This window comes from Penicillium coprophilum (genome assembly GCF_028826855.1).
Source record: "Penicillium coprophilum strain IBT 35676 chromosome Unknown utg000006l_segment0_segment0, whole genome shotgun sequence".
Classification (NCBI taxonomy): Eukaryota; Fungi; Ascomycota; class Eurotiomycetes; order Eurotiales; family Aspergillaceae; genus Penicillium; species Penicillium coprophilum.
The window spans coordinates 3,165,502-3,182,340 of record NW_026622725.1 but is presented as its reverse complement, the minus strand read 5'-3'; the positions used below and the strand labels follow the sequence as shown (position 1 = coordinate 3,182,340).

Below are 16,839 nucleotides of genomic sequence, written 5' to 3'. Positions count from 1 at the left end.
GCAGCACTTGATCTTTCACGATTTGTCCAGTTTAATCTTGGATATGTATGGCCTCTTTCTTTGAGACCGGGCTAGATAGCTTGTATGAACAATGTAACTGTTGCCTGTTTGAGTTCTAACATTGAGTATTATATCCCGTATCTTGATCTACCTGATTGGGATGCGCTACTTCGCCTTGCTAATGCACTTCCTACTTCACATTCAAGGTGTCCAATTTATGCGAGATGATAGGCTGATATCGCAGATGACTCAATCGTCGCGGGGGGGGAAATCCTTCAGACCCCTCGTTTCTTTCTTTCTCCATACCATCTACCAACCCATATCTAATGCTTCTGCTATTGATCCCATTGCAAGATGAATCATTCCAATCAAAGCCTCGCGCTGAACGAGATACATCCTCGCAGATCCACAGAGGTCTCCGGGATCGAGCAACCCACGCTTGCTCCAGCAGATGAAGGCAAAGCTGCATGGCTGATGCTGGCTTCATGCTGCTTCATCCAGATTCCAGTCTGGGGTCTGTTGTGACTGAAAAAGCTCCGTATGCTGATACTAATGACCATCCAGGATTTTCCACTGTCTTTGGCGTCTTTCAAGAGTACTACTCAACACATGATGTCCTACGGGGAAGCAAGAATGACCTAGCGACTGTTGGAACTACGTCGACTGTATGCAAAGGATAAACGATGACGGCTGTATAGTCTAATGCTTTCCAGGGACTGCTTTATCTTCTCTCGCCTGTCACTTTCACGCTTTTGACGAGATATCCGCGTCTACAATACTATTGTGCACCCGCAGGCTTGGTAATTACCGTGATAGGTTCACTGTTATCCTCCTTCTCGGTGCAGGTGTGGCATTTGATTCTCACGCAGGGTGTCATGTGTGCCATTGGGAATGGGCTCCTGTTCAGTCCGTCTTCCCTGTACCTTGATCAGTGGTTCTTACGCCGAAAGGGTCTTGCTCTTGGCACTATGTGGGCTGCAAAGAGTATTGTTGGAGTTGCCTTGCCTTTCATTGCTAGTGCTTGCCTGAATAGGTTCGGCTCAAGTACTACATTAAGGGCTTGGACTGTCGTCACGGTATGGACCAGCTGTTTCTTTGAATCAATTGAAGCATAAGCCAATGATCTGTCTTGGTTCGATACCAAACCATCAGGCCATGAATAATCGTCACGTTCTTAAGCTATGGCTGACAAAAATTTAGCTGGTAACCACCCTCATGGCCTTGCCATTCATGAAACCTCGTATCCCAATATCGCCATCTACTTCAGCCCGCCGCCTGGATCTGAGTTTCCTCAGGCAAACCACGTTCTGGATGCTGCAAATGGGGAATATTATCCAGAGTTTTGGATATTTCTTGCCAACGACATTCCTCCCTTCCTTTTCGACAAGGACAGTTGGACTATCCCAAAATACCGGTACATTGCTGGTCTCGTTATTCAACGCAACAGCTGTCATTGGTGGGATAGGTCTGGGAGTACTGTGTGACCGGTTTTCTGTTACAAACATCATGCTGCTATCTTCAGTTGGCTCGGCGTTATCAGTGCTTCTATTCTGGGGCATGGTATCATCAGCAGGCTCAGGGTCGCCACAGACAGCCGTTGCCCTTCTGACTATCTTCTCCATCACATATGGCTTCTTCGCCGGTGGATTCAGCTCCACCTGGTCTGGAGTCATTACCCAGATCAAGCGTGATTCCTCTTCGCCATACATGGACACTGGACTTATCTTTGGTCTTCTTGCTGGTGGACGAGGGATTGGAAATGTGATTAGTGGACCGCTCAGTACGGTGCTGCTTCAGTCGGGGTCTTTGGGGGATACCAATGGTCTGGGTGGCAATACTGGTTATGAAACACAGTATGGGACGTTGATTCTTTTCACTGGTATCACTGCCTTTTTCGGTGCTTGGAGCTGGATGTGGCGATATATCAGCCCGGCACTGCGGTGTCTACATTGATTGTTTGAAGCAGCCCTGGAGTATATCAGCAGAGAATTGGCAGTGTTGGGTGGTCGGTGCATAGTCAAGGGACAACAAAGACAAAACGTGGTGAATGGAATGAAATGGCATGTAATAATTTGTGAGAAAATTTATATCAGACCTTTTCTTTTTTGAAGTTGTTGTATACAAAACGTCAGACTTGAAATGGATTACTGGCGATACCGTGTCACGTGCAGTCTGCGGAGCTTCGACTCCAAATGCGCGTTCTTCAATCCCAGCCCCAGACAACTTTTCCTACCTAAAACTGCTGCAAAGGGCCACTGCCCTATTTAACACAATGGCAACCGATGCCGCACTCCAGGATCCTCTCCTGTCACTACGACGTGCGATTGCCTCTGGCAACCTCCCAACGCCGACAACCTCGTCCGAACTCTCCGACCAATCTGCCACAGACGACCTGGCCAAAGCCACACATCTCTATTTCGCCCAACCAACTCCTCGGACAATTGCTTTGTCAACCCTCACACGATTCATCTCGGCATCCACCAAATCCCCCGTTGACCTGCGCAGTATCCTTTTCGCCTGGCAGAACAAAGATGTCGCCATTCCCGAGTACATCGCCAAGGCGCAGGAATTCAACGAAGCGCTGAAGCAGCAAACGAAAGAGGGTGAGAAGGAAGAAAGTGTCCAGATTCTTATATTCCTCGAGCGCCTTGACCTCTTCACCTGGCTAGAGGGTGCCTCCGACGACAGCGAACATATCAAACCCCTTGAGGGTGCTGCTGCCGCTGCTGAAGCCGCCGCCTCAGCCGCAGGTGCTGCACAGGCCGATAATGCCGCCGGAATTGCCGCCGGTGCGATTGGCGGCGTCGCCTCCGTCCCCAGCGGAGCTGCAGGAGCTACCCAGGCTGGAGCCCAGCTTGGCCGTCCACAAAAGCAGATTGATCCCCGACTACAGGAAATTTACAATGGGGAGCGCAAGACCGGCGACCGCAATACCGTGCTGCGTGGAATCAAGCCGACAGTGAGTTTCTCTAGGCAGTATGCGATAGACCCCAGCTAATCCCCACTCCCAAGGACTTCTCACACGTCCGCAAGAGCGCCGAATCATTCCTCGACCGCAACCGCAATCGACCGGGCCAGCCAAGCGCCAAACCGAGCAGTAAGGGTTCCATTCCGGGGCCATCAGCCGGTCTCTCAATGGTCCCATCGCGCAAGTCGAGTTCCTCCCACTCCCGTCCCGACCCAATCATCCTAATCTCACCGTCCGCATCATCCCTCATCCGCATGTCGAACGTCAAATCCTTCCTCGAAGAAGGCATCTTCGTACCACCGGACCACCCAACCCTCTCAAGCGCCACAGACGCCAACCTCGTGAAGCTAGAGCGACCTCTCCGTCTCAACGGCGATGCTTCAAACCCCAGCGCGAGCTCAAGCTCCCGCGCCGGTGGAAAGCCCACACGCCCAACCAAGTTCATCGTCGTCGACGGCACAACCAACTTCAAACCAGAGTACTGGAATCGACTCGTCGCTGTCTTCACTACCGGTCAGACCTGGCAGTTCAAGTCATACAAGTGGTCTTCGCCGCCGGAGCTGTTCAAACACGCTACCGGTGTGTATGTCGGATGGCGTGGTGAGGACATCCCTACACAGGTTAAGGGCTGGGGTCGTGGTGTGGAAACATTTGCTGTTGAGCGCTGGGACGAGAAGAATGGTATTCACGGTGGTGGACGCTGGCGGGATCGTGAAGTTGTTGAGGGTATTTGGACTGCTATTGAGGAGGGTATGAGACTTCGAGGATGGGGAACTAAGTAGACTTTCATTTTTCTTTTCTTGTCTCGGTTCTTTCCTGTCATCTTGTTCTCTCAATACCCTCAATTTTCCAAGAATATGATGACCATTGGCATTCAAGGCGCAGTTCTAGGCGTTGTGATTGTCTTTTTGTTCCTATCATGTCCTGTGTATGTATGGCTAATCCAGTCTTGAATTCATTTGAGATCTCAACCTGTAACTTGGATTCATGTTTAACCGTGTTCAGTAGTCGAATACTGTCCAGGTGGTGTTGGCGTCAGGGGAAGAATTGGCAAAGTGCTCGTACTTGTAGAAGCTGAAGATACTGTGTATAATAAGGGCGTCGTTGACATGTTTGAACACATAGGCCCTTCTTTAAAGGCAGCAAGACCATCTAATTAGAGGGCATTAATCCTGCTAGAATGGTTCTGGTTAGACAGTCAACAATTACTAAGTAATAGTTATATTCACCTCAAGGTGTCGAAGTTATACGAACACCCATTGTTAAGTAGCTTGAGAGTAGTCCCTGATAGAACATCTGCCCCCATTGTGAATAACCGCAGACCTTTCCAAACCAATTACCTCTTAGCACCTCCTTTTGACCTAGACTGTTGCTGGGACATAAGTCGTAACAAGGGCATTCTAAAGATGGATACGCCCCAATCTGAAACACGGGATCTGTGTACATTTGATTGATCATTTACTTAAAAGATGTGAGTATATAAGATCATGTCCATTGCATTTCACAATGAAAGAAAAATATGACATACACAAGCAGACCAAAACTCACTCGCTGTGCCCGGGTAGAATGATGCAGGAACTTAAGGAAAATAAGGAATCATAGAAAAGGAAATGAAAAAAAGAAAAGATATGGAATCATATGACATGCTCAGATGAAGAGATCAAAATGCAGAGATGAGTTGTATGGAGAAAAGAGATAGGAAAAAGGACATGCAAGGAACGCCGTGTCAGATGCTGAAGAAAAAAGAAACAGCCTCCAATCTTTCATGTTTTCAATGTTTTTTGTTTTTCTGTTCTGAGTCTTCCCCCTTCCAACACTTCCCTGGGAGAGATGAGGGAAGATGCAAATGAGTAAGGAATGCGAATAAGGGAATATAAAGGGAGAAACAAAAGCAATGCCATCCAAATATTACAAATATTTTCCAGTTCCGGCCTTCTCTATAACATGAGCCATCGATCATAACGTCTTTCGGAGTGGGGGAGTCTCGTGGATTAAAAAATGGAAAAAATGGATATGGCAGCCAGGCACATCAACTGTGCTGGACTGCATGCGGAGGAGAGAGAGAGTGTGTGTGAGGAACTTCGTGGTCGGAAACGATCGTGACGAGATTGATGAAATCGGGTCTCAAGGTCGACCGGATATTTGATCTCCCCCTTTTGTAGAGGGTGGGGGGAGTGGGTTTCCGTATTGGAGCCACAAGCATGAGTGCGGAGTTGCAGGGTGGATAGCTTCGACCTGTACCTTGGAAGAGAGGTCGAATGCTGATGCTGGACTGCATATGTTGAATTGGTTCGGGTAGCTGGAATGCACCGAAAAGGGGGCTCATGAGGAGTCGGAATCGCAGTGATACGACTCGTCTTCGAATGGGTTGCGGACTATATCAATGCTTGTGGGCGGTGGTTGTCAGGCACGGGTAGAGCGACTCATGCTGCGTTCCGGGATTGAGGGGGGCGCGACTGGCGTGGGCGAGTATGAACGCGGGCCTCCCATGATGTCCACGTCATGTTCTTGCAGAACAACGGAGTACTTGGGGTCACGCAGGAACTTGGGGACGGAATCACTTGACATCAGCTTGAAGACGGAGGTTTGAGCAAGCTCGAACAGGTGCACCACTTCTTGGAGACTCTTAAACATGGACTCGTCGTCTCCCACGGCTTTGGTCATGCGACTAGCGAGGCTGTTGCGAAGCGCGTGGTCGATGTTCAGCTCACAGGGTGAGCCGGGGGCCAAAAACGCGTTGTACAATCCATATGCTGCAGCCAAAGTTTCCCGCACCGAGTCAACCTTGTTGAATGTACCCATCTTCTCGGCCTTGTGGTAGTTGGCAGTGAATTCCGAGACATCAAGGTAGAAAGCCAGGTTCTCTTCACAAAGCGAGTAGCGAAGGAATTCACGGAAAAGCAAGCGCAAAGCGGGATCCTGAAGGATGTGGGTCAATCGGGCGTTATTGGAGTCGCGTGGCATGCCACGACTGTCGTATGTCGGCGCAACCTCGCGGGTCTTCTCGCGCGCAATCCATCCACATACGCGCTGTCCACGCTCGGTAATGCCGTAAATAGCATACTTGGAAGGCTGGAAATGAGCATTGGTCCCGATATCGGGAAATTGTTTGTCGTCTTGGATCATCGTGATCAGGCCGTACTTCAGGAACAGCTCGGAAATCAAACAGGTCTCCCGGCGCTCAATGGTAGTTGAACAATCCATCAACCAGTCCACCGATGCCTTTCCAGTGAATGTGTTGCTATAAACCTTTCCATCCAGAAGTTTGCGCTCCCGAGCCACCTTTACACCAACGAGGCCGTTGGTATAATCACTAAGGGAGTCTGAATCCGAGGTCGAAATGCTGCTCTTCACGTTCGGGCCATCCTGACCAGCAAAGCGGCGGAAGATCACCTCGATCGTCGCGCGATCATGAGACAGCTTGTCACTATCTGTGTCACGCTCTAGGTTCACCAGCTGCATGGTGTTGCGCGGCGACTCTAACACATCCATCACGTGACGGGCGGTGATACCGTTCCGCTGGCAGAAACGCTGCAAGATGTTGATTCCCTTCGGGGTGAGCTGGAAGAGGGCACCCTTGAGCGGGAAGATCATAAGGGCTTTGCCGTCGACCGATTCAATGAAGCGCGCATCGACAAATCGCTGGCAGACGGATCGGGCCATTTCCTTGGCCATAGAGAAAGTAGTGGTCGTAGTGGTCGTGACGATGCGGGAGGGGTCTTTTGGGTCGGGCATGCGGTTGGACTGAGAGAACTTGAGAGAACCCAAATTGTTGATAGCCTCTTCTGAGGTGAAGGTGTGGTCATATCTTGTGAAACGAACACGGTGCGAATCCAACTTCAAGCTGACCATCAATGTGGAGAACAAGTCCATGAAATCCTGCGCAAATCAGCCCAATTGTTCCAAAGTTTCTTTCCCATTCATATCTTCAAACCTACCTTGGTGAAGGGGCGCTCATCTTCCGTCATGCGCAGTAACCTTGAGGATGTCTGATGCATTTTGGGTTCGGGTGGGGAAGGGCGGGTTTCGTGTGGAGGTGTAGGAAGACGAATGGTCAAACGACGCTTTAGAAGCGAATTTTGAGGATTGTCGACCAACGCCGGAGAAGCAGGGCGTGTAGTGCCGGTCAATTGCTCGTAGGTGTCTCCGTCAAATGGTGGGGTCACAGGGGCGGAGAGCTTCGGTTTCGACAGATTACCGTATGAAGTTGAGGCACGTAGTGTACTAGATAAACTGGCAAAAGCGTAGGTCTTTTGGGCTAATGCAGCGAAAGAGCGACGATTGCGGGAGATAGAACCGCCAAGATCAGAAAAAGGAACTGAAGGAGAATCTTCTCGGCTGTGACTCCCGGGTTGGGTTGGCATTGAATGGTTTTGAGTCTTTCGGGTTGAACCAGAGGGAGAAAAAAAGTGGGTTATGCCAAACACCTGATACCGGAAAAAAACATGGGAATTCTGCAAAAAAAAAAAAAAAGAAAAAAAAAATTGGGGAAATAAGGACAAAAAAGGTAAAAAAAAAAAAAAATTATTCAGAGTGAACTAAGACTTCAAAAGGTAAGTAAGAAGGGGGAAGAAGGGAATTATACACAATTTCCTATTTTCTTTTTTCTGTTTTCCTTTTGAATCAATTTGAATAAGAAAAGGAGTAAGAGAAAGATGGGTCTTAAGGGGGGGAGAACGGGAAGGGAAAATGAATTTATTTTACCACAAGAAATACAAATAGGAAAAAGAAAAGAGAAAGAAAACAGAAAACAGAAAAAAGAAAAAGAAAGGTAAAAGAAAAAAAAAAAAAGAAAATGTAGGAGACCATTCGGCCTGTCAGCCTATGATCCACAGCCACGCGTGAGCCCCGAAAGAGTTTGGCCTGCATCCAAATAACGTGGGCCATGAAGATCGGTGGATTCTGAGGGTATTATATACTTGTTTTATTTCGAGATATCTATACACATCTATAGACAGGAAATATCATAGGAAGTATGAAGTATAACCTTAACAAATAGTATAAGTAAACCTTGGATTTACTTAGTCCACCTATACCTGCCACTCATCTAGTAATAGTTTATTTTCATAGTTTGGGAATTCCAAATGGAGTCAACTAGGGGAAGAAAAAAAAACAATTAAAATGGATCATCGGTTCCAATGATTTCATTGATTTTTTGGTGGTTCCAAACACCGAACATATCCGCAAAGTGTGATACCGGTATCAGTAATACAAGAACATTCCGTAAAAGAAGCCGTTTCATTGTTCCCCTGTCTGAGTCGCGACCTTGACTCACTTGGGACTAGGCTCTGTTTTTAACATGCTTCAGAGTACGGAGGAATAACGGGGTAAATCCAGATCTAAATCTTCAGTGCTACATACCTATGTTTCGATATTATATACACAGCATACCTGATGTTGGTTGAATACTCGATTATACAAGCTTTTGTGAAATCCTCGCCTCGCCATATATACCTATATGTACCTAGATAAGCTCTATGTTGACAAAATAACGTATTCCACATGCGAGCTGCGCACACAAGCGAGCTGCGCAGTTCAAAACACATAGTAAATGCGATATATTCTACATTTATATTTCAACAACCATGTTATTATTTTAGCTCCTTATTTGTCGATAGCTATTGATAAGACTTATTAGCACCATATCTCAATTTTAAAGATATTGGATAGGTATATTATTATCATTTCAAAAATTACTAAAAATTACGTTACTAAAAACTGGAAATATATATATCTCAATTATAAAGTTATAAACTTCCTTCAAATCCCGTAAAGAGACTACATATCACCTAGAAAGTAGGAGGATATAGGCAGAAATCTTTATAGACTATACTGGTTGAAATATCAAGTTGTAATTTATCGCATTTACTATGTGTTTGGGACTGCGCAGCTCGCTTGTGTGCGCAGCTCGCATGTGAAATACGTTAATTAATGTAACCTTACCTAAGACGCTTTGCGGGAGCTTGTGAACGTGAGGTCGGAAATATAACATATTGATATGGATGATACATGTACGTTCCAAAGTTGACATGATAGCCATTTCTAGGTATCTACCGTACCTAGGTAGTCCTTTAACCTTATCGAGTGGCAAACCCATGCGATCTAGATAGCTATGACGAGGGTTTTTGTGCTTATTGGCAAATCTTGCCCGCTCTAAAACTGGAAACACATCAAAAACGTCTTGAATGTATACATGGGTCCTAACTACTATCGAAGAGTGGGCATTTCCTCTTTACATCACTGATTTTTCTAAACAATCAGAAACATGCTGTGACGGAGTGTCGCAATCGGTCCCCCACTTCTTCGATCGCCCAATGGTGGGGCAATTAGAGAACCATGGAACATTTTCACACTTTTGAATCCAGTATTTGGTCCTAATCTGGCTTGCATATGAATATATGTAGGTTTGGATTCTGAAACTGCACTATATACACTGTATATTAAAACGATGAGACAACACAACTGGGCAGTATATAATTCTTGTATAATGTATGCTTTGCACAAGGTTAATCATTCATAGTGGGGGGAGGGGTATTTCCCTTTTGAGGACCTTGTGTGTAACCTGAAAATATCAAGGCGGTAAAAGGACAAGTATTTTTTTTTAAAAAAAATGCTAATCCCTAGGCTTCCATGGCGATTCCAAGCGTCTTCTTTTCCTTTCGTGCGCATAACCCATGTGGTCCCACGTGGGCACACGTGGAGAGAGATGCTTAGCGTCTGACCGCCAAATCCCCCTCTTACTGTTTTGCGCTTAGAGGGAGGCGCAGTCTCGCGAATCTTTTCCCCGAAAGTTTGAAGCTACGGGGCGCACTGGGGAGCTATCGCTAATTAATTCCAAGGTTTGAAGTCTAGCTTACCAATTTTTCAACGGTTCTGGTTCATGTTATGCCGGGGTTTCACCTTTGTCGTCTCAGGTTTTGCGAAAATACGGGGCTTTCCCGCCTTGACTTTACAATTGACGCCAATCCTAGAGACGCTAGTGTGGTATCCCCACCAAGCTCGCGGGATCGTGATCGTCAATTTCGTGATTCATTCCTATATCTTGTTATCTTGTATACGAGGGGACCAATACGCTACGAGATGCAGGGGCTGGCAATCTCCATCTTTCCCCGTCAAACGTCGGCGAGCTAATGCCAACGGTCAACACGAGAGCCTCATCTTACATCTGATTCTAGTTGAAACACTGCCCCCGAGACGTCTACAAAGACGGCCCCAAGGATTTCACCTGCATGAACCATGCTTTCAGGAAGCTGTTCAATGTCCTATCTGGGAGCTATCAGACACGTCAGCGAGACTTCTGGAGGCAGTGCTCATTCAGAAACAAGACTGGCCAACCAAAGCTTCCGGAACAGGTCACGCGAAACAGCAATACAAGACGTCAGTGCGAGTTTCATCCGCTAGGTGCCGGGCGACCTTACCTAGACAGGCAGTATGGTGCGCGGAAGAACATAAGTACCTATATCTTCAAAAAGACCCCATAAAAGGTTTGGACTAGACCGCTCAGACACGGCCATAGAGCCAGATTGAGCAAAGATACTCGAATGATTGCATCGCATATGATACGAGATTGGCTCCCCCGCAAGACGAGATTAGCCAACGAAAGTTAAATTGGATAGCGCAGATCGAATGATATTCTACATCACAGAAGCACAGAAAAATCTTGGAAGCGGAGAAGAACATTCCAATAAGATACACATCACATATTCTCCAATTTGTTGAGATCTATCGACTCAGATCGATCACAATTACACGATCGCACGGTGCCACGTGGATATTAGAACAGGGGAGAGAGAGAGAGAGAGAGAACCCGGGCAAAGCAGTCTCTCATCTCATCTTAACAGGGGCTACTCATGTGACGAAATTGGGGGCCAAAAAGGGGTCACCGGTCGAAAAATCTTGGCTCAGCCCTGTACGAGCAAAGACAATTTAGCTCAGATTACTTCTGTGCGGCTCTCTTTTGAGATAGACGGGGTTTGGCTCGTTTGAAGGAGTCCAAGTCAACTACGGAGTACGGAGTATATCGCTGGTCGATTCAAGGAGCGGGTTGGTGAATGATTCAATGAGACTGTGTTTCGTATGGATGATACATAAATATATTACCACTACTCCGTACTTTCAATACGATTAGTGCTCCCATATCCCAGATCCATTATTGCGAGACGCTAAACTCGAAAAGAAAATGGTGGATACTATCCTTGTCGCTTCATGCCGCCTAGCAAGGTTGGAGTGGATTGAAGCTATCCAAAATTGAGGCCCGCTAACAAATTGGCTCACGGAGGTTTTCCGATCATGTAAACATGCGGTCAGGAATCCAACGGTAAGAGTGATATGAGACGAATGAGACTTAGGTGATCTTGTTGATCTTTGCACTAGAGGAGCGTACTGTTGTAATATATGTTAGATACGTGTAATTATGCCACATGTATTGTATTTTTCCCCCAAATGACAACATCCCTGATGGCCACGCGACAAAGGATTCTTGTAGGCTTGAATTATTCAGGGGTAAAGGATACCACCCGTGGACGTCGATGCATACAATATAAGTGTAATTTCGGAATGTGGATAGACATTTTGACACCAAACCTTACGAGTCAGGGAAACTCAAACTCAAAGAGCTAATAAATCATCAAGAATCAGCTGCCAAGGAGCCAACCCTGCCTTTTCAGGACAAGTTTGCATCCTTCGTTTCAAGGACAGGGCTAGATGTCGATCCACGCAAATGGAAAGCTTATGTACATTAGTTAGGTAGCTTTGGAGCATACCATACCTAAACAAAAATAGAATGATTCTCATATTGTGTATATACTTCGTACCTTTATATGGAACAGAGGCAACTCACTCTCCTACATATCACCTCCTTGCCTATTCGAGGGTCCCTGCATGTAGCAGGTGTACTTCACACATACTCCGAACTGCATGGTTGTATGCAGATCTCTATGGAATCTAGGTAACCAACATCCGAGTAGGTTCACATTTTTGTAGGAATGTGGCTTGCGCCATTGGGATTCAAACTATGCTCCGGGGCTCCTTAAGATGGTCTGACCATGCTAAACTCTAAGTATCTAGTAAGCTTTGGCTCCCAGGACTATTTCGACATGGACCAGGTAGCAGGGGGTAGACAAAGGCCTAGATGAATCTCGGTCTTCGCCTCCGCAGCCCCTTGGCATAAATCGTAGACTAGGCACCTTGGGATGTTCTAGGCAATCGTAAATCAACCCGATCTGTAATTAGAGGATCGACCTTCCCCTAGTGATACTCCATCAGCTGTCCAATTTTGGACAGGCCAAGATATCCCGAGACGACGTATCACATTGCAGAGGCCGAATCTACCGAAGCTACAAATGTGGGGGAAGTATAGCTAGGGTTGCCACGTGGAATACCGGAGAGGTCGATGATTTAGGCCTTGAGCACAGATCTCTGATCACCCCCTAGGCCGCAACTCGTATACCGTGTAGCTATTTTCGTAGGAGTCACCCCGTATTCGGGAGCTATGTGGCTTGCGCAGCGACCTCTCTTCGGTAATATAGCCACGTTTTTGCTGGGATAACAATCCTGATCAAGAGTCTGATTGACAGAAACTCTTCTTGAGAGACTAGCAAAAACACTAGTGGATTCCCGTGCACGCAGCCACAGGTGAACAGAGCCTCATCTGTTGCCTATTTGGTTCGCGTGGGGAGACGGTCTATTTGTACGGACTATCCCCTAGCGCTGTATGGAATAGCTGTGCTGATATTCATTTCTTGAAACCGTCGTCAGACGTGTGGCTTTGACGTACTTTTTGACTCGCTCGGACGTGAAGATCAATTGTTCTTGGACATTCCGATAGGGAGAACCTTCCGAATTGAGCGACACTGATTAGCGGGTATATACGGAGTATGTAGATAAGAGAGGATCTTCCATGTGGTGAAGTTGAACCTTGTTCTGCTCACGTGAATCGGAACCTTTCAAGTATATTCCGTATGTTGTACCTAGGTACTCCGTACACAAGGTATGGGGTATTCCCGAGGTCCTTTAGGCCGTTTATAGTAAGGTCCCATTTGCCCGTGTTTATGTATTATACGTGTATATTATACCTGTAAAGATAATACGAGAAATTTGACCCCGTTCATGGATCGACTCCACTTGCTGAAAACAGATAGTGCGGTACAAAGTGAATCACGTCATAGACTTTGAACGGTTTAGACTATGAATCGAACCAGACTTTAAATTATGACTTGAATCATGTAATAACCTTGGAACAGTTCCGGCCGAACTGGGGTCAGCGGCGAACTCCGGTGGCAAAAACTTTTGAAACGCTAGAAGCCTTCTAGAAGGATTCTAGAAGACGCTAAGAAGCCACGTGTGGGATTGTTCCATGGTTCAGCGCAACATCAAAATGCCTGTTTCTCTTACTCCATTCTTGTGATTAAGGGGCAGTGTATTGGATAAAACCTTGTTTGTAGTGTCCATTCTTCATGATTCTATGTGTTTCTTTTCCTGTTCCTGGAATCCTCCTCTGATCTCGGGGTACGGCTGAGGATAGAATAGAGGCTTGGCAAGTGTCAAATGCGAGCCATGTCCGCACTAAGGATTACTTAAAATGCATCTAACCAATTAGGTATTTGTTAACGAAAATACATACGGGGTATATTGTGTATAAGAAGTATTTTTATAAGCAGTCTCATATTGGATCTACTTGGATCTAATTTATGACGTAAAATAGGAATAAATTCGAAAGAGAAAGAAAGAAAAAAAAAACTCTCCGATGGGTGTTTCCATTTTGATGTACAACATCCTCCCGTATACTCCGTATCCATATACCCACCGGGCAGACAACTCCACCACTACACACGGCAGAAGAGCCACACGGGGACAAAGGACCTTCAAGTCCACGTGGCAGATCGGCAAAACACCGGTGACAAAGAGCCGACCTACATATGCAGCTACAACCCTACCTGGTTAGCCTGTGAGATAGTATACCGCTACTTCTGACTAACTAAATGCGAGGTTGTTACTGGCTAGATCTAGGAAACTCGTCTATGTTGTACACGAATTAGGTTGTTTACCGCCTACATTCTATAATTCGCGGTTCACACTACGGAGTAATAGGAGGGGATATACCCAGAGAAAGAAGGCTCCCAAGACATTACGAGGCATAAGCAGCCGACTATTGTTATCGTTAAACCTCACGTATTGCTTTCTTCTCCATAGCTTTCGCGCACTTTCCAGCATATGGTGTGCTTCATGGTCTCACTTGTTATCTTCTAGTACATTGAAACAATGGAAAGTAAAGTCGGTAATGTTGTTTTACAAAGAAACAAAAAATTCACACAACACTCTTTTCTTTTACGCAGAGCTTGCTTCTTATTTGCAGATATATATATTTTAGGCAGCGGGGCAAGAAATATACCTCCGGAAGATAAGTTCAAGCAACAGGAAACATATAGTAACCAAATAGCAATAACCAAGCCTTATTATACCTTCTGTTAGTCTCAATCTTCTAGACATGAAGGTAAGAAAAGTACGCATCAAAAGAAAGACGGGATTATTAGATCGAAGTAGCTTGCGGACTGGATCATCGAAATCCTTCTTCCACTTCGCCGTAGAGTCCCACCCTCGGTCATGTAGACAGAAAATACACTTCAACGGTACAATGCCCAATCCATTTCCCATCTCTAGAGGATAATATATCTCTCGCAATATCCACAGTTGCGGCCACAAGAACCTACTTCGCTGATACAGTCCTCAACAAGCACTTCCCGTGAGAATTAGCCAGGATCACCATTCGAGGGATTGTAGCCCTTGCTCAACGGTTCCATAGAAAGGAGAAACTCCTCTTCGTCGAGTTTCCGCTGTCAATGGCAACGTACTTTTTTGAGTTTCCGTAACTGTTCTTAACTATTCTTCGAGGTGGTTAAGTTGTGAGTCGTTATCGATATTTGAAAGCTTTTCGATGCATATCGTTGAACGGTCTACCGGGGCGAATTTTGGCTGAATTGATGTTGATCAAGAGGTCAACACGGTGTGATGGAAATATGCCATGCGGTTCGATCGCTATAACTGTATTCTGACAAGGTAAACCAAGTGTTTTCAAGCAAATGTAAGGGTTCGAGATATGCATAACGCTGAAGCAGGAAAACTCTTCGAAATCAAGGGAGGGTAGTCTGTAAGCTGAGGCATCAGAAAGAAAAGTATAAGGATAGCAAAGTTTGGAATTTGTTCTTACGAAGAGGCAAACGCGCAAAATGAAACTGAGAAGCTGCGCCAAACTCCAAGAGAGGCGTGATATAAGAGAAAGAGAGAAGGAAGCAACGTACTGGTAGTCCATAGAACCTCCCTTTTCTCCTTTATGGTAATGAACTTGCAAGACTTTTGGCGTACAAGACCCGGTACAAGACTATCTCACCTTTTTGAATTTCCTCTTTCCTCTTTCTTCTGCTTTTAGAAAGTACGCGTACTCCCGTACACCCAGTTTCCTACTAATTCCGAGCAGGCCCTTTTGGCACCTCAGTTTAACATGAAGCGGGTGTTACAGGCTTTGGGAAAGACAGTACAGAGTCTCGTCAAGGATACCTAGTCTGTTTAAGAGTTTGAGTGTATAGACACCATGTAGGCAGAAATCCTAGGACATCCAAAAGACATGATCAGGCCGTATAAGAGGCCCACTATACAAGCTGTATGACGTTTGAAACCGTTTTCGAAGATCTCAAGCTCTTGACATAACTGACAGTACATCATCTGGAGTTTCCACACCCATGTGGCACGGATGCAGAGCGACCTGCTTTGTTTCATGGCCCACTTGATTTGTTGGTGTGACGGGGATTTTCAGTTGATATCATGATTCCGGTCTAGTCGGCCCAGTCGCATGGTATGATCATACTGCGTACGGCAAATCACCTATAATGCAGATCACCATGTCGAGAATCATGCACCTCGCAACGGGAACGAGTTGCATATACTTGTACATCTTCAAGGAAGCACAGGGTCAACACCCCTACATGAGCTAATGGCGGATCAACTTTATTGTGAGAAGGCTGCACATTTCTTATCCGAGTTATTTCCATCCATGCCCACAATACATCGTTTTCTCCACATGGAGACGGAAGTTGTCCGATTGATGATCGCCATCAAAGGCCACAAAGACATACAACAGCTTCCAATCAAATTGATACGCATTGACTTCCCCAATCCCCTCCTATTCGAAGGAATGACCATCCGCGAGATAACCCTCCGATCATTTCCATAACTCTGCACAGGCTTGGCACAACGCCTGAAGAAAGGTGCAAGGGAGAGGACATAGCGGGGTACTCTAGACGTGTTTTAGCGATCCTTTTTCTCCCGAGTCTGCAGATCAGCCACGAACATATTACAAATCCCGTTAAGAGAACACACCCAGTTCCCGCTTTTTATTGAAACCAGTCTGTTTTCTCTCCAGTCCAGTCCTTAACCTTACTCGGAAGGGTATTCCGGGCTACATGCACTCGGGCTTTGCACATGTGTAGACATCCAGCAATGATCTGCAACCTGCAGCATGAGCGCACTTCCTAATGGCCACTTCTAGAACAAAAGGACTCAAGTCCACAGCCATGCGAGTGTTGCAGCATTGTGGAGTTGGACGGCTTCTGTCTCTATTTTCTTTTTCATATTCGAATAAATTTATATATATATATATATATATATATGCTTGAACTGTATAAGACCATTTTATCTTCCGTCTCATAACAATGTAACATCAATACCTGTGAATAACCAGCTGGAGATTTCACATGGTACCCCAGTGATCGGTGTGTTGCATGCAGAGTAATATGCTCAAACTTGCCACTGACCAGCCCCCCTTTTTCCTTCTGGGTAAAGACATGAGAATCCGACCTGTCATTTTCAACACATGGCAG

At 46.0% G+C, this 16,839-nt stretch overlaps 3 protein-coding genes across 3 annotated transcripts; 2 read left to right on the top strand and 1 right to left on the bottom strand.

Annotated features, from left to right (window-relative positions):
* Window positions 1-1,215: 1,215 nt before the first annotated feature.
* On the top strand, window positions 1,216-1,953 carry N7500_010182 (putative MFS monocarboxylate transporter; the record flags this gene model as incomplete). The annotated part of the gene is made up of 1 exon (XM_056681320.1): window positions 1,216-1,953. One exon carries the CDS (start codon window positions 1,216-1,218, stop codon window positions 1,951-1,953), a length of 738 nt encoding a protein of 245 aa, XP_056528702.1.
* Window positions 1,954-2,272: 319 nt separating this feature from the next.
* Window positions 2,273-3,750, top strand: N7500_010181 (RNA polymerase II accessory factor CDC73 family protein; the record flags this gene model as incomplete). Its single annotated transcript, XM_056681319.1, has 2 exons — window positions 2,273-2,959; window positions 3,013-3,750. 2 exons carry the CDS (start codon window positions 2,273-2,275, stop codon window positions 3,748-3,750), a joined length of 1,425 nt encoding a protein of 474 aa, XP_056528701.1.
* A 1,621-nt stretch (window positions 3,751-5,371) lies between these two features.
* flbA (developmental regulator FlbA) lies at window positions 5,372-7,332 on the bottom strand (the record flags this gene model as incomplete). The annotated part of the gene is made up of 2 exons (XM_056681318.1): window positions 5,372-6,847; window positions 6,907-7,332. 2 exons carry the CDS (start codon window positions 7,330-7,332, stop codon window positions 5,372-5,374), a joined length of 1,902 nt encoding a protein of 633 aa, XP_056528700.1.
* Between the last annotated feature and the right edge of the window lie 9,507 nt (window positions 7,333-16,839).